This window comes from Lemur catta, chromosome 20 (assembly GCF_020740605.2).
Source record: "Lemur catta isolate mLemCat1 chromosome 20, mLemCat1.pri, whole genome shotgun sequence".
NCBI lineage: Eukaryota > Metazoa > Chordata > Mammalia > Primates > Lemuridae > Lemur > Lemur catta.
In genome coordinates, this window is record NC_059147.1 from 15,892,618 (window position 1) to 15,915,036 (window position 22,419).

Sequence of the window (22,419 nt, forward strand, 5' to 3'; positions counted from 1 at the left end):
TTTGCACACTCACCCCCCTCCTTGGCCGTGAGACTTGCTTTGGCCAACGGAATGTGAGCAGTGTTAGCAGGTGTCACCTGTGAGCAGCACAGGTCAGCACGCCTCTCTCTTCCTCTGTCACAACATCCAGGCATGCAGGCTGCTCTGTCCACCCAGGTGGCCCGAGTGAGATACCCATTTAACAGCATTCTCCAAGCAACTCGTGATGGAAATGCAGTTTGAGCAAGAAATAAACCTTTGTTGTTCTAAGCCCCAGAGATTCTGAGGTTGTTTGTTATTATGGCATAACTTAGTTTGTCCTAACACATAATTCCATTGTTGAATCTGTACATGTGACATCAACTATTCCATCCGGAATATCTCCCTGAACAGGAGGGCTTATTGGATCTGCTATATAACCCAGGCTTGGTTGTACAGTAGTTTCATTACCAACCATAAAAACCGTAACAGTGGAACCGTATAAACAAACCGAACAGTGTTTTTACTGTAAAACATGAATGTAATATAAATATTTGTCTTTGCCTTCTCTCAGCATCTGTAATGAGAGCAGAAAATTCATGCCATATGTTTATAGTATAAGCAGGGGGGAAAAAAATAGATCTCAACGTTTCATCCGTGTGGGTGCTGGATAAGCTGTTTAATATTTTTAATTCATCCATTTTCTTTCACATATAAAATTCTCCACAAATTGTAAAACACTTACAATTGTCAGTGACTAAATTCAGGATTATTTCTACAGAGGAGGCCTTGCTAAGGCGAATGTGAACGTGGTGATAATGAAGTCAATTTCTCTGGCATGATGAGAAACCACGAAGTGAATCGCTACATTAAGACCCTTGCCTGTCCCAGCCCAGCCCCGCTCGATAAATCTGAATATGAAACCGCTTCTCTGAAGACTTCAAAAGACCTATCCTACCTCTGGCTGGAAGTGTCACTGAACATGTGGGATCCTGACAGCTCCTACTTTTTTTTTTTTTTTTTTTAAATCCTCATATGGAGAAGCAGTGAGCATGTTAAGTGGATTCTGCCTTCTTAGGACCCTCTGATGGGGTAGAGGAAGTGTTATCGCTAGCACCGAGGTCTGTGCCAAGCACAGACTCCAGCCTCACACGCCGAGAGCAACGGGGGATGTTTTTATTTCGGAGGCTGTGATTGAGCCCTTGATGTGAAGTTGCTGAAGCCTGCCCAAAGTGTTTGCGCAGGCTTTTAGGATGCAAGCCGAAAGGCACAGAGAATGATTCAATTTTCTCCAAATTGGCTCACGGACCAGAGGTTTCTGGAAACTGTAACCATTCTACAAAATCCAGTACCGCAGCGAGGAAGCTTTGTTTGGACAGGAAGCAAATCTACCCAGAGGAGGCTCTCTCTGTCTGACACTAAGGAGACAAGCCCCTCGTGGGTTCAAGATTTGTTGACAGAGAGAGAGAAAGAGGTGGGTGCACCTTGATGGGTTAGAACCCAAGATATGCAAGGCATGAAGAGGTAACATTCAGAAGCTTTCAGCTCAGTGAGGGGCACTTGGCAGGTGTTACTGTGTATGTGCCACTAGCCAGGCACCGTTATCTCATTTAATCCTGACAAGCATCCCACGGCACAGGAATGCAATATCCCCATTTCCTGTAGGAAGATAGAGACGCCCACGGAGGAGCAACTTGTCTGAGATCACAACACTGCTATAGAGTGGCAGAGCCAGGATTCCAACCTAGATTGGTCTGATTCCAAAATCCATGTGCTCAACCACTAACTAGGCTGCCAGAACCAAAGAAAACCTTTTGCACTCCTGACCACCTGGTCCTATACCACCTAACAGTGGTGAGCAACACAGGCATCGGGTCTGCTCCTGCACAAGTGCTATAAAGCCCAGGCCATAAACCAGGCCTCACTCCCCTTCCCACACACACACTCCCACACATGCCTAGTGGTGTGGCTGATATTATTATCATTAATTTACATGTCTGTAGCTACACTTAGATTCCTTGAGGGCAAGGACAATGTCTCGTGTATCCATATATGCTCAGAGTCCAGTGGGACACTTGGCATAGAACAGTGTCAATAAATGTTTATTGACTAAATAAGCAGACCAAGGAGCAAACAATCAATGCATAATGTGATCAGTGCTGCGATAGATGCATATTTAAAAACTAAATCTCAGACTGCATGCTCCTCGGAGGCAGGAACCTTTCCTTTCTTTGTCATTGCCATGCCACTAGTGCTTAATGCCATGCTTGACCCAGAGAAAGGGGTTGACGCTATTTGCTGAACGAAGGTAGGGAGAGAGGGCAGGAGGGAGGGAAATCTTTGTGGGAAAGAAACCCAGGAGCAGAGATTCACAGCATACAGAGGCAGATGTTAGGAGGACAAGCTTGGCTGAGGTCCTTCCAAGCAGAGGAAACATTCCATGCCAAGACGCAGAGAGAGGCAAAGGTTTAGGAACAGCAGAGAGTTTGATATGGTTGGAGCAAGGAAGAAAATGGTCAGATGTGAGCCTAGATAGGTGGGGGGGAGGCCAGACCACACGGGGACCCCAAGCTATTTCTTCATTATCTTTGCTAGCACTTGATAGCACACGCTAGGTACCTGGGTACCAGTCTCAATACCCAAGTACCATCCTAAGCACTTTACATAAAGGACTTCAGTTAATCTTCCTAACAACTTTGTGATTTAGGTACTATTATATCATCCCCATGTTACAGAGGAGAAAAGCGAGGCAGCAAGAAGTGAAGGTCACCTGGTTTGCTTAAGTAGCAGAAACAGGATTCAAACTGAGCCAGATCAAATCCCAGGTCCGGTCACTTAAACCCATGTCACATATTTTATAGCTTAATCTTTTCAAGCTGATGAAGTCAGCAAGTTTTCGCAGCCCTTCCCAAGACAGAACCTAGTGCCCACCTGGGACAGGCTTATGCTAAATGAACTCTTTCCAAGGGCCGCAATGCTGATAGGGTGGGCTATTTGTTCTTCTTAAATAAAGACTTTATATCCCCTAGTTTGTCTACTTATAGATTTAAAATATATACTATCTTTTTTAAAAAAAATCTATATTTAATTATAGAGCATCAGTGAAATTTCACTTGGGGAACGATAATCTAACATAAATGAATGCTTCCAATAGAAAAAGCTGTAATTTAAAATAAATTACTATGTTAGTCAGAAAAAAACATTTACTCTCTTTACAGGAAGAAAAAAAATATTATCTGGTATTAGGTAGCCCCAGTCTATTAGAAAATTGCATCACTAGCAAAGAGCCAAATAACCACCCTAAATTCCTCCTCTCCCCCTGTAGATTTCACCGTTGATCCCAGCCACAGACTGTATACTGCCCTGCCCGTTCTGGCCTGAGTTTCATTAAGGCTTAAAGTCAATTAAGCCACGAATTGGAACAATCATTCCTCCTTTGCAAAGTATTGATATTTTTTTTTTCCTGGCCGCTTTAGGGCTTTTCTAGCACTCACAGAGAGATTTATGTTAGACAATTTCTTTCTGATTAAAACAAATCATAGCTCAACAATTCTAATTTCCTCCTTTCCAAGCAAGAAATGATCAGAGAATGCTGAAAACAGTGATCAACACCCCCCCACCCTCCACACCCCCCACCATCATGCAGAAGCTAACACTAAAAAGCTCATAGAAACTGCTAGAGATTCTCTCTGTCTTTGTCTTTCTGTCCCTGTGCCTCCATCTCTCGTATGTGCGTGTGTGTGTGTGTGTGTGTGTGTGTGTGTGTGTGTGTCCCTTCTCTCTCTCATTAATTTTTCTTTCAGTATACATTTATCTTGACTGGCTTCAGGACAATTACTTATAAACCAAAAACGAAGAGGGACATTAGAAGCAAAGCCAACCCACGCTGCTTTTTCTGCCCTAAGTAATAGGAAACAAGAAGGTTTTTATATTTATCTGCAAAACCCTAACATCAGGTTAGGTCTTTTAATTTTTAAAGCAGTTACTAATTTCTGATCAACCTTGTCTCTCTAGAGAACACACACCCTTGAAGCAAAGCCCAGAAATCTCCTGGATCCATTTAGTAGCCCTTTAAAAGATTCCCCGGTACTCTCAGGTGCAGCCTTTGGAGCTGTGTGTTCTACATAAAGGCCTATTTTTCTGTCCTTCAAAATCCAGTTGATTTATGAGTCCACTCTTCATGGCGGCCAATTCCCACTTCTCCAGAATGACTAGGGAAGCTGGTTAGCTGAGATTTCCCAAATTGGGGTTGGTAACTTTCAAAGAACTGGACTAAAATATGTTTACCACAATGTACTCTAACAAGCCTTTCTTTAACAAACTAGAAGGTAGTTGAAGAATTGAGGACACTTCAGTAGCATCAATATGAAAAATCAATTCACATAGCTTAGTACTTAAGAAAAACCAGCTGGTTATTTGCACTTTCTGCTGGTCTGGTTTCCAAAAACCAAACAACCTGCCCTTCCTACCGGGGCAGGATGCTGCTGCCTGTGTTATAACTCCCATGGCTCAGCTGTCAACCTTGTTTTACCCTCTCATTCACTCAACAAATATTTACTAAATCCCTCCTACTGACCAGGCTACACATTGGGGGCATACCAAGAGGAATAAGACAAGCAAAGTTTCTACTTCCCTATGGCATTCAATGTCTGCTGCTGCGTAAACATCAACAAACTTCTCATAGCCTCTGTATTTTCATCTGGAAATAGAATTTGTAATATTAGCTACCTCATAGGGGTGTCACAAAGATTAACTGAATTCACGCATTTAAAATGCTTAGCACAGTGACTGGAATACAATGCTAGCTACCATTATTATTATTCTTATCATAAAAATAAGGAGGAGAATTAAACAAGCCATCCAACTGAGCATGAAGTGGCAGGTGCCATATGCCTGGCCCCCAGGCAATTCTTTGTTGTTTTTTAAAACATATATTTTTTTTCTACAATAGGCAAATTGCATGATAATATGTCTCAAAAGAAAGCATGATCAATTGTCCAAGTTACCCTCAAAAGGGCCTCAGTTTTCCCATCTGTCAAGTGGAGGAGTTAAATCGGATAATCTCAGAAAGCCCTTTCCAATCTGAAAATTTTACCATTTTATAACCACAGTATACCCAAATGTAATCTGTTAATTCATAACTCTTCCTACAACAACAAACAGCTTCACTAATTCATACCTAAATTTTTCATCATATTATTCTCACATAAATTGCTCACATCTTTGCTGTATCCTCAAAGTAATGGCTAACACAGTATGCAAAGCCCAGTGGGTCATGCATGACTAACAGAAACTTTATTTTTAACAGATACTCTAAAATACTACAGAATTATTTCTGCTTTTCTTTGCTGTCTCTCCAAAAATGTCTATGTTGGCAGGTATTCACTGATGTCATAAACAGCGACCCTAGCCTACAATCTGATTATCATCATTAACATCACTGCCAAGGGCTCCAGCACCTCCTCCAATGATGCAAATTGACCCAGGGCCCAAAGTAAACATTTAACCAGCTCCTGGTTTTCCACATTTATAGAAAGACAAGCTGTGAACCATCCATCCCAAACTGAAGACAAGTCTAAAAAGACCAGCACTGTTACATGTCACCATATGAATTCTGGGTAGGAGATTTACACTATGATAGGGTTTGGCTCAGTCTAACATAGAAACGCACACCTATTTCTTCAAGTACTCATCACTATCCAAAAGAGGGGGAATCCAGAAGGTTCCAGAAGGTGGAAAATAATATGAAAGAACCTCTAGAATGAAAACTTATCAGCCTGCTTAACCATAAGAGATCTGGAGTCATAGTTACATTTACAACTGTCCAAGACATAGAGATGATCTTGGGCTGGAGGCTTGGCCGAGCTTTTGTGGGAATGAAAATAGGAACGTCTTAAAAAGGAAAAGTGCTAAGTAACAGGAGACAACCCAGAACTGCAACAACCAGGGGCCAGTGAGGCCTGAATCTGCCCAGTTCCCTCTCAGGTAGCCTGGTTGGATGATTGGGATGATCTTGCAGAAGGAGGCTGTCGGAGTTTCCCAAGCTCCTCTCCTTATTTATTTCACTCTCAACACTTCCTGGCTTGAACAACAAAGCATCTCCTCACCCTTCTCTTAAGAGAGGGTTACAGATAAGTAAGCACATTTCTCTATATTTTCAGAGTTTCTAAAAGTGAGGAATGCTTTTCCTTGAAATTCGTTAGAGGTCTTCAGAGCAAGAACTATTGAAAGAGCTCATTATTTTTAGCCTTTGAGACTCAGTTGATGGATTTTAAAGTGCTCCTTGAATGTCAGGAGCTAAGCGCGTCTGTTCAGCATCCTTCTCATCCCTCCAAGCTCATCGCTACCACTTTAACCACAGCTGACCACGGCTAACAGGCCAACAGTGTCTCCCAGCCTCCCCACTGCCCCCTCTAATTTAGCCTGAGCCTCTGTCTTTCTGCGTCGTTACGTGTGGACTGCATCACCCCCACTTAGACCCTTCAGTGGCTGCAGGACCTAAAGTCCATTCTCCTAGGACTAGAATCCAAGGTCCTCAACAATCTGTCCTCAAGTGGCAGCTTCCAGCCCCCTCCCTGACACCACACCCAAACCTGATTAGTTCCCAGGACAAATTAGTCATGCTCTGCTCATACCCTTCCCTCTACTCCAGATGTCCCCTCACCATCTGGGCTAACCACAGTCTGCCAGTATGTCCTTCCTCAACACTCCTGCTTTGAAGCGCATGGATCCTAGAAGTTTCACTCTTACTACACTCACCGGCTGCTGGCATTGGTGACAGTTTGGGAGTGTCGCCTCATCAGTCAAGTCCTTCTGAACTGTCTTATATCACGCACTAGACCTAGCACATAATGGATATTAAATAAATATTTGTACAATTGTTTAAAAATAGCCTGAAAATCTTAGGGCAAGTTGATGAGCTGGCTTGGGAGAACATTTGAGTTTCATAAGCAAAGATAAAAATTTGAACCTACTCTTTTATAAAAGAAAAAGCAAACAGTATGAGCACCGCATAGCCATGCATCTCCACTCTGGCAGGCAGCACACACTCCTGGAGAGATTGCAAGACAGAGATTGCAGGATCCTACCACCTCCAGAGATTCTGATCCAGTAGGTCTGGGGTGGGGGCCAAGAATTTGCATTTCTACCAAGTTCTCAGGTGTTGCTGATGCTGCAGGTCAGCGACCACACTTTGAGTAGCGCTGTGCAAGTTTCTGCAGCATTGGAAACCATAGGGATTAATCAATGAAACACTGTTGAGACCTTTATAGATGTGTCCTATCCTTTCCTGCCTTAAAAATTGCACCCTTCCAGCCCCATTCTTTGTATTTTTGTCTTCTTATTGCTTACAATTTGATGTAGATTTTAAGCATCCTGTAATTCATCAACTAATTCTCTCCTGGCTACACATTCCAAGTAATTAAAGTTCAGTAATAACTTATTCTTTCTGCTCCAGCACCTGCATTTCATTTGTTTATTTTCCCAGAGTCATAAATCTGAAGGGCTGTCAAAGTGCCATAATATTAGTGCAATAATCAAAGTTAATTAGTCCCTCTCAATAAGCAACAACAAAGCCATTACAAAGATGCATCGAAGTCTCTCCCAGCTACCCAGTTTACAGACCGCATTGTAGTCGGAACAATTACATTCTTAGAATTGTTGGTAAATAAGTGCAGTGTTCCTCAGTCATTTAAAAGAAGACTGTGCTCTTCTTGCTGATTCATTAACTCCAGGGAAGCCAAAGCAGATCTGCACTCCCCAGCTGCCCAGCCCATGCACATCCCAGGCTTCAATAATAAAAGAGAGACAGGGGTTGCCAGTCTCAATGCCAACTTTTAATAACCTGATATCTTCAATAGGTTTAGATTTATAGAGATGTGAATATTGGTTGGGTTCTGATGAGCAGGCAGCCAGTTTAACTCGGAGGGCAGAACCAGAGCCAGTGGGTAGAAGACATTTGGAGAAAGATTCTGCCTTCAGTATAAGGGAGAACTTTCTAATTAAGAGAGGTGCAGAAATAGGAGGGGCTGCCTGGGGAGGAAGGAGCTTACCCATCAGTGGAGGAGCTTATACCAAAGCAGGGTGACCCCTGATCAGGGGTGTTATAAAAGTGGTCTGCACATTGGAGAAAGGTCAAACAAGGTGACCTCAGAGCTTGCTGCAACTCTGAGAACTTAAGATTCCTTGCATTTAAAGCAGCTTGCTGGAGAAGTGCATGTTTTGTCCTCCTTGTGGCCATGGAGTCTGTGTTAGTTATCCATTGCTATGTCACAAATTTCCCCAAAGTGGCTCAAAGTGGCTTAAGCCCCATAGTGGCTTAAAATAGTAAACATTTTATATCATAACCAATTTTGTGGGTCAGGAATTCACAAGGGGCTTAGCTGCTGGATGGTTCTGACTTGAGATCTCTTATGATATGAATCTGTCAGTTGGGGCTGCAGTCATCTGAAGGCTTGACTGGGCTGGAGGATTCCAAGAGGGTTCATGCATGTGGCCATTAGCTGATGGCCTCAGTTACCTGTTGCATGGGCCTCTCCATAGGCCTGCTTGAGCATTCTCACAACATGGCAGCTGGCTTCCCCCCGAGGGAGTGATCCAAAAGAGAGGGCAAGGAGGACCTTCCTCAGATGTCATACTTTGTCATTTTTGCCACATTCTATTCACAGAGAGTCAGTCACTAAGTACAGTCCAAACTCCAAGAAGAAGAATTAGGCTCAGCTTCTTGAAAGAAGGGTGATCAAAGAATTTGTGGACAGATTTTAAAACCACCACAGCCATGTCCAAGGCTTCCTTTTATAAGGTCTTCAAAACCTAGGGACATCTTCCAGTTGACTAAGGGGCAGAAACTAGTTCCATGTGAATCCCCTAGGAACTGAGGGTGGGCTCTGTCACCTCCACTTCTCTCCAGCATTAACTTCACCCCTCACCCCCGGGAAAAGCCAGGGACTGGGCACTGAGGACATGGCAGTCACCTTTCTGCCCTTTAGGGATGAAAGGAACCCCTTCCTACTCCTCACCTCAGCTTATCTCAATATTAACTGACACATTATTGGAAAGATGAAGAGAAGTGTGGTTATTTCCTAGTGCTTCGATGATTGGGAAAAATAAAAAGATACAGACTTTAGAGTTGATGCTGGAATGAGTTAAGACTTTTGAGGCTATTGGATAGAATAACATGTATTTGGCATGTTAGACGGATATGAATTTCAGAGGGCCAGGGGCAGAATTGAATGTCTCTGTACCTCCAAAATTCCTATGTTAAAACCCTAATCCCCAACACGATGGTATTTAGAGATGAGGCCTTTGGGAGGTGATTAATTCATGAGAGTAGAACCCTCATGATGGGATTAGTGCCCTTATAAGAGATGTGAGATAGCTTTCTCGTGCTCTCTCTCTCTCTCTCTCTCTCAGCTTTCCACCATGTGAGGATACAGCAAGATGATGGCTATCTGTAAACCAGGAAGAAGAACCTCACCAAGAACCCAACCACACTAGCACCCTCATCTCAGACTTCCAGCTTCTAGAACTATGAGAAATAAATGTTTAAGACACTCAGTCTATGATATTTTTGTTACAGTATCCCAGACTAAGAAAAAGAAGAAACATTCCTCCAATAAGATTTATTAGTGTATTTGTCTATTTTAGGGATTTGTATTAGACAAGTCAGCTTCTCCTGCAGCTACCATTTACTGAATCTCTACTATGTGCCAGATTCTGTGCAAATGAGTGTGTTATTTTACTTTTATCCTGAGAGCCATGAATAGTACCATCCTGCAAGTCAATAAACCAAGGTTCAAAGAAGTGGCCACATTTGCCCAGGGACACCCAGCGAGCAAGTGTTCAAAACAGGCTTCAATCTCAGGTCTGTATGACCCTAAAGCTGGGACTCCCTCTACTCCCTCCGTGTAAATTAAGAATGAGCTGTCATTTACATATTTGTCTAAAATAAACGTGAACCTATTGTAGTGCGTGCTGCCCCAATCTGAGAGTGGCTGCCTCAGTTACAGCTGCGTCTCTACTTGTCCTTGCATAGAAGGTTTTATCAGCCCAAGGACTGTTTGTCCTCTCTGTTTAATCTAACACTGGCTACATCTGAGACTTTCTAAATGCCCCATAATAAATATGAAAAACAGGCTCACGCATGATTTTTCCCCTCTTAAATAACGAACCCTAAATGCCGAGTAGCCAGAAGCCAGTCTTTCAGCCATTGGCTAAACACTATCTGAGGATGAAATCCGTCTCTTCAAACTACGTCAAAATTGCTTAATAAGAACTCAGGGGACCCCGCATTAATGAAAGGATGCATCCACTTTGGATGATTGGGAGTGATGGTTCGGAGCTGGCCACCTATGCTTGACTTTCACTCTTTAAAACTCTGCGGTTAATCACAGTCCTCATTATACAAAGGTTACAATGGTTATAAAGTTTGAAAGATTCAGTTCAGGACCATGAGCAGTGGCCAGTAAAAAAAAAGAAGACACAGACACAGTGATCAAAGAACAATGAATAACAGTCAAGACTAAATCAACGCCAAATTTTCAGAATGAGAAATGAAATGGGAAACTTAGAGGATATGTACCGAGCACAAGTTTTAGGTATTCTGGAGACAGAGAAAACTCAGAATATTTTAGCAACCGATTATGTCTATGAGGGGGATGAATAATGTATTATCTGATAAAGACTCTTTCCCGGGCCAGTGACAAGAAAGGTCAGACTGAAGTAGAACAGTAAATACAACACATACCGCTTGAAAAGAGCTTCCTTTGGCCAGCTTCATCCACTCCAGCAGATTACAAAAAGCCACAGAGGGTGTTCTCTTTCTGAGAGAACCGCAAGTACGGTCATATTATGAACCCAGAAACATTCATACAAACACATGCAAATCTCTATGAATACAGTATACTGCTATGTCCTCGAAAAAGATAGGCCAATCTTCTGGCACCACATATGCCAGAATTTTGGACTAGGCAGCAAGAGGGCTTCAGGGTCAGGGAAATACAGCTTCAAATCCTGGATCCACCACATTTCTCCCATATGTGTGAGCATAGGCAAGACTTTCCTCCTCCCCCAGTCTCCCATGCCTCACCTGCACAATGGGTTTAAGACATAACAGAAATATTTCACTGACAAATGCTAAGCACAGTGCCCAGTGCAAAGACAAACATGAATACCAACTCCACCTGCAGTTGACAAGGATAATGTGATATTTTGTAAATAAATGTCCCAAAGAACTTCAGAACTTTATCTTTACCTTTTTTTTTTTTTTTTTTTTTTGGTGAATGTGAGCTTATTGATTTAAGCAAGTGGTTTATATAGTTCTTGCTGGTTCACAGACTTGTTTATATCATACTTTATTTATTGAAAATCCAATACCATACAGAAAAACAATTTTTAAAGCAAAGAAATGAGGAAGAAATCTAGCAGCTGATTTAGGATGAACTCTTCCCAATAATCTATAACTATTAATAATATTAATAGTTTTTATATTTTTATTTAGCTAAAGATCATTCAAAACAATGGGGATGAGCCCTATAACTTGCCAGGCACTGAATAATGATCATCTTTTCCAAGTCAAGTCACCAGCTTAGACAGGCACAAGACTTGTGCATTACCGACCCCGCATCCTGTATGCCTTCCCCAACACGCACACACACATCACATAGAAGAAGGCATCGCACCTCAGGCCTTCCATCTGCAAAGGCAAATTATGGGATGTAAGCTGTTAGTATCAAAGGAGATTGGGGGGAACACCTACAAGCAGCAAAGCTATGCCAGCTCATAAAGACATTGAGTGGATTTGAGGGACGCTAAAAGTAGCTGGATTTCTGCATAAGTCCTTAAAAGTGCAAATAATTTATTACATAGCACCCTGGCCCATCGCTCCTTAATATCATGTCACAAAAACACACGGTGTCAGTCACTCCTTAATATCACGTCACGAAAATACACGGTGTAAGTATCTATTAAAAGCACAGCAGGCCGGGCGCAGTAGTTCACACCTGTAATCCCAGCACTTTGGGAGGCTGAGGTGGGAGGACTGCTTAAGGACAGGAGTTCAAGACCAGCCTAGGTGACACAGCGAGATCCTCTCTCTACCAAAAATTTAAAAAATGAGCCAGGCATCGTGGTGAAAGCCTATAGTTCCAGCTACTCAGGAAATTGAGGTAAGAGGATCACTTGAGCCCAGGAGTTCAAGGCTACGGTGAGGTATGATTGTGCTTCTTAACTCCAGCCTGGGTGACAGACTCTCACATGCTCTCTCACTCTCTCAAGTAAACAAAATAAAAGCACAGCAAATTGTGGAGCCCATATATGTGCCTAATACAATGGTTGGTACCAAGTGCTCCACATCTGAAGATAGTGTTAAAGTCACTATTTCCGATGCTTATCAATGAGGCTGCAGTGACACAATGCTGTCAGTGCTTTCCTCATGCCTTTACTCCCATGAGATAAATAGACCCAGTATTAACTCTACTGAAAACTGGAATCATTACAGCACTTCAGCAGCAAACCGTGTGGCAACAATCAACCAAGCATGCACTCTCTCCCCAAAACATGCATATTCCATTACCTCTGACTAATAAATCTTTTATTTTTACCCCTTATCTCCTTGCTTTCTCAATAACCATTTTGATACAAACCGTTTCTTGCTGTTCCTGATGACTAATCCCTTAATCATCTTTCCTAAATACATGCAAAGTGTATTTCTTTATAAATACAAAAGAAAAAACAATCACATAAATAATTAAGATGGCGTTTCAAATGACAGTTGAGTGCTAATATGAGCTACATGGGAAAATACTAATCAACAAACTAAATACACAACTATTAAAATGTAGGAGTCCAAGCATATGAAGACAGAAAAAGAATTCATTGCAACTCCATTTGAATCATGCTGATAAACATCCTCCCTAGAGCTCCTCTCCAGCCACTTAGAGAGGTTAAGAAAAGATCACTTTGCACTTTCATGTATAAATAAGAAATTATTGTTGTTGTTATTAATAGCAGCAGCTAACATTGAATTGAGCACTTAATCTAATCCCATAATGTGTTGATACTTTGCACACATACAGTCAATGTGTTTAATACAACCATCTATATCTCTTGATGTAGATATTATTATATGCATATTAAATATGAAGAAACAGGTTTAGAGAAGAAACTTGTCCAAGGTCATAGGACGTACCTGATTCTAATCTTCACCATTATAACACAGCATATTTTATAGACTTGGTCATCAGCCAGGGATGATTTTTACCCCCAGGGGACATCAAGTAATGTGTGGAGACATTTTTGGTTGTCACAACAGAGGTAGGGGGGTCAAGGGTAGGGGATAGGGAGGGATTATTTTATACACTCCATCCAGGCCTTAGTGAGTTCAATGTCAGACCAGCTATAGGGCACTAAGGAGACCCAGCTTCTGAACTGAGGCCAATGCACCCTGAAGATGCCACCCCTTGAGGCACCCTAAAGACCTGCCTGCTTTGGACCTCTTGGGAATCTTGGTTAAATCCCCATGAAAAATCAAGAGTAGCTGATCTGGATCCCCGTTGCACCCTGGCTGATGGCATGTCATCCTAACTAGTCTCTAGGAAGACATGAAGTCTAGGCCAAGTTAAGAGACAAGTGAGGAAAGCACGGGCTGGAAGTCCTTCAATGAGAGCCAAACCTTATCACCAAACCAAACATATGTGAGTCACTCTTCCTGTATGATAGGCAAACAGCTTCAAGACCCGTCCTAGGGAATCAGGGGTGGGTTAAATAACAACTCCAAGAGATAGCCATCTCCCTAAAACATTGGCTGTCTCAACCCCCATTAGATGCCAGAGTTTCACAACATTCCTTGAGTTCCACACTTCACTAATGGCCACCCCCCGACAACATGAGCTCTTCTGTACTTCCTGTTTCACTCTTGACATGATCAATAGACTTAGTGCGGGTCTGGGACATGAGACACGTTGGCCACTCATAACAACTCCCCCACCTCAATCTGCCATGGCTGCTCCTATGAACAAACTGGTGGGGAGGTGGGTGGGTGGGCTCAGGTCTACTCACCCCATCTCTACTCAATCTCCTCCCTCCACAGGACCTGAGTTTTAGATCTCGAATTTTAGAGACACAAATTTAGAAACAAAAATTTAGAAATCCCAAAGGGTGAGAGGAAGGAAGAACTGGGAGCCCCACTTAGGTCTCTCAACGGCTCTCCCCAGGACACTGAGGTCTTGCTGTGCCTTGATATCCAACAAGGTATTTTTCTTTACATGCAGTGCCCCTTGGATGTCCTCGGATTTCAGAACAGGGAGTGGGACATACCAGACCTCCATGGAAACCTCACTCCAATAAATACTGAGTGAAGGAAAGGATAGACCATGGCACTTCGAGGTTCAGACACACCTGTCAGTGTTCAAGACTCAGAGAACTCACATGGCATCCTAATAAGGAGATGCTGCTGCTATAGAAAAGAGAATCCCTTCCATCTTGAAAACATGAAAAGATAAACTTCCTATTCAGCCAGCCACACACTGGCTCCTTGGGATACACAGGAGAGAATTAGGCTTGTCTTAGCGGTAAGGGGTACCAGTCTATAATCCACATAAGGATGTGGATGAGGCAGACCACATCTGCGGACTGTGTAACAACACAGGCATGAGCCCCATATCCCCATTTTCTTTATTTATTATTAGAGGCTAGAAGGGCCTCCCCCTTCTCCTTCATTTTTTCTTTGTTTTTTTTTAAAAAAGAGATGAGGTCTCACTATGTTGTCCAGGCTGGAGTGCAGTGGCTATTCACAGGCACAATCAAAGTTCACTGCAGTCTTGAACTCCTGGGCACAAGCAATCCTCCCACCCCAGCCTCCCAAGCAGCTGGGACTACAGGCATGTGTAATTGCACTAAGGTCCTCCTTCCTTTTTCAATTATGTTAAATGGATTGGTCTTTTAAGAGGATGGTTTACTTCCGTGCTGTCCATGTTATATCCTATTTTAATTATCTTTTTTCTCTTATTTCTAACTTTGGAACATCTAAAACATCTCAGCAGGAGGGCATTTCCCCATGAAACAATTAGTAGTAGTAATAGTAGTAGTAATTACATATAAGTTCTTAATATACTTCTATATGGAATGTGTTTTCACTTAAGTTATATTTTATTAAATAGTTGGATCTCCCTAAAGGCAATTAAGAGCTCAAAAAAGGGGTATATTGAATGTAAAGGAATGATAGGGTAGATCAGAGTTGCTTCCTCTAAGAAATATGACTAACCCTGAAATTAATCACTCAAACAGCACCTAGAGATTTTGAAAGCAAAACCTGAAAGGTATGAACACTTATGATGCTGAATCTGGCAGAAAAGCCAGGCCGTGGGGTGGAGCAGAGAGACCTCAGGTTTGGAAACCCAATGGACCGAGCAAGGAACACAGTGGCTGTGTGGCTCTGGGCGAGTCCCCTGGCTCTTCTGTAAAATGGGGAAACCAGACTTTTGCATCCTCCTGAGCAAGGGATATAAGGTACCTGGCCCAGGGCACAGCATATGACAAGAATTTGGTAGATGGTGGGTGGGAGACGGTAGCTGCCCCATCGTGGATAGGAGAAGAGTATTCCACTGGCTAAGAGGCAGACGTGAATGTTCTGGAATATGGCAATCCAGGACTATGCAGTGAAAGCAGTAAAAGAAAGACCAGGCAGGGAAGAACAAGCTGGTGAGAGAGAGATGAATCGAAGCCCAGAATGCCCGTGGAGCCCTGGCATGTGAGAGCCAATGCCGGGCCAAACGGCCCAAAGCCTTCTGAACGAGCTTTTGCTGCAACAAAAAACTTTGGATCATTGTGAGAATCTCCCGTGAGGTGCCAATATGCTGCAGTACCTTCCCGGCCCCAATACTGATAAGATCCATCCCAGATGAAGTATGAACACACTTGAGCTGGCTAGCAGCCTGAAAAACTGGAGTCGATCAAGCTGACCTTGAGAAACACAAGGAGATGGTATTTAATGATACGCCAGATGAAATCCCTGCACATAGATGTGAGCTAAGGAAGGACTGAAGGAAAGCTGACCAGCAAATGTCAAGGGTGAGGAAGTGGGGATGGCTGAGGACCAAGCCCAACAACGTAGGCCACCAAAGGAAAGTCTTAAGACTTCACACACTCTCTGCATTATATTAATAGTTCAATGATGCAAGATGCTAATGATGGCTTCTGGTGCTACATTTGAGCTTCCAAAATCATAATCTAGGAGAAATGAAGAGCACAGTGTAATAGTATACACAGAGAACAAGTGAACAGACGAGAGATGATGAATGGGTTGAGTTTCTTCAGCCTACAACCTATAAAATCTAATTTAAACATTTGAAATGGCATGTGAGTATTAGTTTTGTTTCCACTCTTGTTTTCTTTTCCCATGTCCTGACAATGACTTTCTCTGGGATTGCTGGTCTACCTCAAGGTCCTATACGGTAGAGTAGAACAACACAATGATAAATTCTATCATGTGAAACTGACTCACAAGGACCCAATTATGGCTCAAAATGCAAGAAAGAGAGACTGAATGGTGGGTCTTTAAGACCTTCCATCCAATCTTCTTCTTCAAAGATGAGGAAACTGAGGCACCAAATAGATCCAGAGTCCCACCAATTAGAGAAGATCCAGGAATTTCTGTCTCTATGCAGCAAACAACAGTTAAAATAGAAATGAAAGCAGATGAATCTGTTCTCATACGTACTGTATTCTAAGAAAAGAAGAGGATAAATTTAAAGACGCAAAAACAATTGTGTTTTAGCATTATCTTCCAAGACAGGCTTAAACATTAATATCATTGTACAATATGGTTACTATAATATCACTAGGGCCACTGGGATTTTATGTTTCTAGTTTAAAATATAACATCAAATGGACAAAGTTTTACAAGTTTAACACTCCCTGCTGCTAGACAACAGTTGCCTGTCTACATTGTCGGTCGAATGGAAATTGAAGCAACACGACTACACAGCAACTGGGAAATTGGTACCAAAATTTTAAATGCATATGCCCCTTGAATCAAGGAGTCACCATTTTTGCTAGTTTACACTGATGTCTATGTTTCTTTGGTTAAATCTGTCTTTCACAATAGGCTGAAAGCTCTAGAAAGACAGTGGCTTTCCTAACAGTAGACCCCAGCACCCATCATAGTCATGCACTTTGTAAGTAAGTGAATGAATGACAAGTGAATGAACAAATGAAGTCTATACTTCACGCTGAAGCCCAGTGATCATGTTAAAAAAGCAATCGCCTCACATCACTCTCTAGTTTACACCCTCTCACATCTTTCTGGAGACCCTACCAGATGCCCTCCCACCCTCACTGGCACCTCTCCTGCTTCCTCCCATTCCATTTGGCTCCAGCCACACCAGCTTCCCTGATGATCCTCGAATTTTCCCACTGTTCCTACCACTGTGCCTTTGCACATGCCGTTCCTACTGCTAAGAAAGTATCTTCCCTGATGTTTGTATGGTTTACTTCTTTACTTTATTCAGGTCTCAGATCAAATGTCACTGCTTTGGAGGCTCTCTGTTGAGAGAAGAGCTCCGGCTGTCACTCCCCATCTCTTTTGCTTGACTGTACTTATAGCAGCCTGACTTTAAACATTAAACTTGATTATCCCTTTATGGTCTGTTTTTCCTACTTAGAAGGTAAGCCCATGAGGGGCAGGGATTTTGTTTTGTTTGATGCTACACCCTTAGTCTCAAGAGCACTACAAGCCTTCAATAAATGTTTATGCAGAGACATATTAACACCAACATCTACACACACGGAGAAGAGCAAAAAACCAGAGATAGGATTAAAGCCTATTCCCTTCTAATCTTAAAAATCATGAGATAACAACCTCTCAGTTGTATTCGTGGGTGTTAACCACATTTTATTTTTCTTAACAAAGGAGTTCAATGAGTAAACATTTCCAAACCACTGACTAATAAAGCAGATGACATTGACAATGAACTATAAACAAATGCATGGATAATGGGCCTGCTCATCCTTTCATTCATAAAATAAACAAAGTGAAGATGACTTTAAAAATAAAGACATTATTCCAAAAGCAATAAACTGTACACACTGCACTAAAATCTCCATGCGTTTAGCCTGGCATGTGTATCTAACAATTAAAAACAAAAATAGTCAAGTACTTACCCATTCTTCTAAAATGCGTGACACTGCTTCATTGGCCCTTGCCATATTCCTACAGGCCAGGATCACGTGTGCACCATGGAGGGCAAAAGACTTGGCGGTTTCAAACCCTGTGGTTTAAAGGAAAGTCAACATTAGAAAACACAATATCCACACATTGAGTCATGTTCAGTGGCCTCTGCTGAGCACCACTTGCATTACCCTGGTACTTCTCAACTAGGGGCAATTTTGCCCCCAGGGGGCAGGCACAAATGTCTCGAGACATTTTTTCAGTGGCTACAACTGTGGAGAAGAGTACTGGCCAGGCACGGTGGCTCACACCTATAATCATAGCACTCTGGGAGGCCAAAGTTGGAAGATTGCTTGAGGTCGGGAGTTTGAGACCAGCCTGAGCAAGAGTGAGACTCTGTCTCTACTAAAAATAGAAAAAAGTAGCTGGGTGTGGTGGTGTATGCCTGTAGTCCCAGCTACTCGGGAGGCTGAGGCAGGAGGATCACTTGAGCCCAGGAGTTTGAGGTTGCTGTGAGCTAGGCCAATGCCATGGCATTCTAGCCCAGGCAACAGAGCGACACTGTCTCAAAAACAATTAAAAAATTAAAAAAAAAAAAAAGAGTGCTACTGGCATCTAGTGGGTAAAGGCCAGGGATGCTGCAAAACATCACAGCCCCCCACAACAAAGAATCACCTGGCCCAGACCATCAAAAGTGTGAGGGTGAGAAAACTTGCCCCACGGGCATAGTGACTTCAAAGTAAAAGGCCAAGCCATAGAAGAGCTCATGGCATGGCCAGCTATTTGACCAACAACAGTGACCAGATCCTTTACTAAAGGTTAAAGACATCATGCTCTGCTCTGTAACAGGTGTTTCCAGCACCTCCACTCCCTCCAAGGGTAGCCTAGGTTTCTTAGACCCACCCTCCTACTGAGAACAGTTAGAAAACCTGGACAAAATAAGACACGCTTGCGTGCATGTGCATATACATACAGACACACATCTGTTTGAAGGCATCAGAAGGACATAATGACTGAGAAAATTTCCGGCCAAGATCTGAAAAAGTTGAAAGGCCAGCATTTGGCAGCTTTTTCTCCCTCAAGGCATATTCCACTTCCAAAAGTAGTAGTTGAGAGCCTGACATGATGGGCTGAGGTTCTGGCAGTCTCACAGCAGGAAAAAGACACAAACTGGAGCTTAGGGCCCTGGTAAATGAACCAAACTGTTGGTTGGGGTCTTAAAGGGATACTTGGGAGGCTGACGCAGGAGGATCACTTGAGCCCAGGAGCCGGAGGTTATAGTGAGCTATGACAGCACCACAGTACTCTAGCCTGACAGAGACACTGTATCAAAAAAAAAAAAAAAAGGAAAGAAAAGAAAACAGAAATGAAGGAAATCCTGCCATTTGCAACAACATGGATGAACCTGGAGACCTTATGTTGAAATAAGCGAGACACAGAAAGACAAATACTACATGATACCTTTTATATGAGGAATCTAAAATAGTCGAACTCACAGAAGCAGAGAGTAGAATGGTGGTTGGCAAGGGCTAGGGGAGGGAGAAACAAGGAGACAGTAATCAAAGGGTACAAAGTTTCAGTTGTGCAAGATGGAAAAGCCCTAGAGATCCACTGTTCAGCACAGTGCCCACACTGTATTGTCTACTTAAACGTTTACAAACAGGATAGATTTTATGTTGTGTTCTTATCTCACACACACACACACACACACACACACACACACACACACACACACACACACACACAATAATAATACAGAGGGCAGGAGGAAACTTTTGAAGGTCACAAATATGTTTATCTCATAAATTGTGAAGACAGTTTCACAGGTATATACACTTATCTCCTAACTCATCAAGTTGTACACATTAAATACATATGGCTTTTTATATGTCAATCAGCCCTCAATAAAATGATTTTTAAAAATTAAAAATAAAGAAAAAGATAGAGATCCTACAAACCCTAAGAAGATCTTAAGATATGGTGAACAACTTTATACCAGTAAATGTACAATATGGGTGAAAAAGACAAATACCTAGGAAAATACTACTAGAAAATTGCCACAAGAAGAAATAGAAAAACTGGTAAGTTCCCTATACTTAAAGAAATGAATCCATAATTCAAAATCATCTCAAAAAGATTTGGAAGGAAAAGGGAGAGGAGGGGAAGGTAGAAGGGGAGGGGAAAAAGAGGAGCCAGTCTAATTCCAGAGGTTGAACCCCAAACCATTGCTCTAAACTGGAAAACACCACATTTTGTAAGCTGTGGCTGAAGACTACAAAGTATACAGTGCGACAGCAAACTAAGTGATCAATTCTACTAGGGAAGGCAGCAATGTAATTTAGCCAAATCCATGTCAAATGACCACAAATTAATGTTTCCAAGATAATGTTAATATGTATGGAAAACCAGAGTATCATTATCTTACTGAGATCACTATGTCAAAGAGCCCAGTAAAGTTCATTCATTCTTATCACTTCCACAGATCTAATCTTCATGGAGAACAGTCTATTTACGTAACCTACTTCTCAAGGAAAGTTGGCACAGCACAGAGAAAAATTCAGACTCAGGAGCTGGACACACTTGTGTTGATGCCAGCTTTAACCATGTACAAGCTGTGAGACCTCAGGTTGCAACTCTAACCCATCGGAAACTCAGTTATCTTTTCTGTAAAATGGGGAATAAGTGATAAACATGCACTAAGAGCCCAACATAACCACAGTAGGTGGGAAACAGATGTTAGTTGCCTGCTGTTTCCAAAATCCTAGTGTCCTAATTCTATGCGTCCTATCTGATTTGTATGACCTACCAAATACGGCACAGTCAGTCACTACAACTAAAAAATTAACACTCTCTCGGCCAGCTGTTGGTGGGTCACGCCTGTCATCCCAGCACTTTGGGAGGCTGAGGCGGGAGGAATGCTTTAGGCCAAGAGTTCAAGACCAGCCTGGGTAACATAGTGAGACCCCATCTCTACAAAAAAATTTAAAAAATTAGCTGGGCATGGAGGTGCGTGCCTATAGTCCCAGCTGCTAGGGAGGCTGAGGTGGGAAGATCGCTTGAATCCAGGAGTTTGAGGTTGAATTGAGCTGTGATCGTACCACTGCACTCAAGCCTGGGGGACAGAGAAAGACCCTGTCTCTTTAAAAAAATAAAAAATTAAAAGCGCTATCTTAGATTTGTTCCCAACAGCTACCCAAGAGCTGAATGGCTTTAATATCAACTTGAATGCAAAGAAATTACCCCCTTCCATTTGCCCAACACAATTGAACTTCAATGTTGAGACGACCTGAAGTTATTTTTTGAGATTTTACCAAATTCTGATTCTAAAATATCCACTTATGACCTAAGGACGACTTCTGATACTTAGATGTTAAAACAATGCACAAGAGATTTCTAATCTGAACTATTTAATATGTCAATCTGTTTGCCTCCTCTTTGGTGTGTGTAGTAAAATGTGTGAAGCCCATCTCCAAGCTATGAGGCAAGATGACGATTATCTGAAATTTACTCATTTTTACCTGTGATGCCAATGTTACCCCTTATTCCCAGTGAGCCAAAGACACCCAAATCACTTGGGAGAAGGGAGAGAAGTAAAACAGCAGGTTTTGAAGCCCAGCTGTTCCAACACCGGCTCAGGGCAGGCACTGGACGAAATCTTGCTGACTGATGCACCCCATCAATCAGGCTAATGAAATGCTGACGGCCATATGGAGGCAACATGAAGCAGCCACACACCACCTCACTTGTAAGCCTTATGCACCAGAAGCCCTAGGAGAAGATGGTGGACTCTGGGTCCCTTTGAAATTTCCAGGTCAGTGCAATGATCAGAAATATTTTTCCTCACATTCTCATCAAAGGGTATTAAAAGAAAAAATGATGTAGGAGACTGGGGAAGATGGTACACACAATTCTGAGTCATTCATTAGCAACCATATTTTTAAAGGATTGAGAGAGCACCAATAGAATGCAAGGCCAGGCAGGCCCCAGAGCTTTATTTACCAACTTCCCAGGGTAACAGTAAACTCCTTGGGACTTCTGCCTTTTCATCTCTGTATTCCACAGAACAAGCACCCTGTAGTACTCAGTAACTACCTGCCAACGGAATGAATGGTTCTCTCAGACTGCTAAGAGGCCACAATTTTGGAGTATTTTAAAACAATCCAAGTTGTTTCAAACTGCAACTCGGATGGCCTTCTAACTTCCTTTTTAATAATGAATAAATATTAAAAACCCGCAAAGATACCGCTCCCTGCAGTTTTGAATGACGCTACCAAGAAATCTGTGGGGGAAAAAAAGCA

At 42.4% G+C, this 22,419-nt stretch overlaps 1 protein-coding gene across 5 annotated transcripts in view; it reads right to left on the bottom strand.

Moving 5' to 3' along the window:
• WWOX (WW domain containing oxidoreductase) overlaps positions 1-22,419 on the bottom strand; it is a 903,487-nt gene that overhangs the window by 833,962 nt on the left and 47,106 nt on the right. For all 5 annotated transcript variants that reach the window (XM_045533587.1, XM_045533588.1, XM_045533589.1 and 2 more), the window contains exon 5: positions 18,115-18,221. In XM_045533587.1, the coding sequence (XP_045389543.1) occupies positions 18,115-18,221 (107 nt within the window). The remainder of the gene's footprint in view (positions 1-18,114; positions 18,222-22,419) is intronic.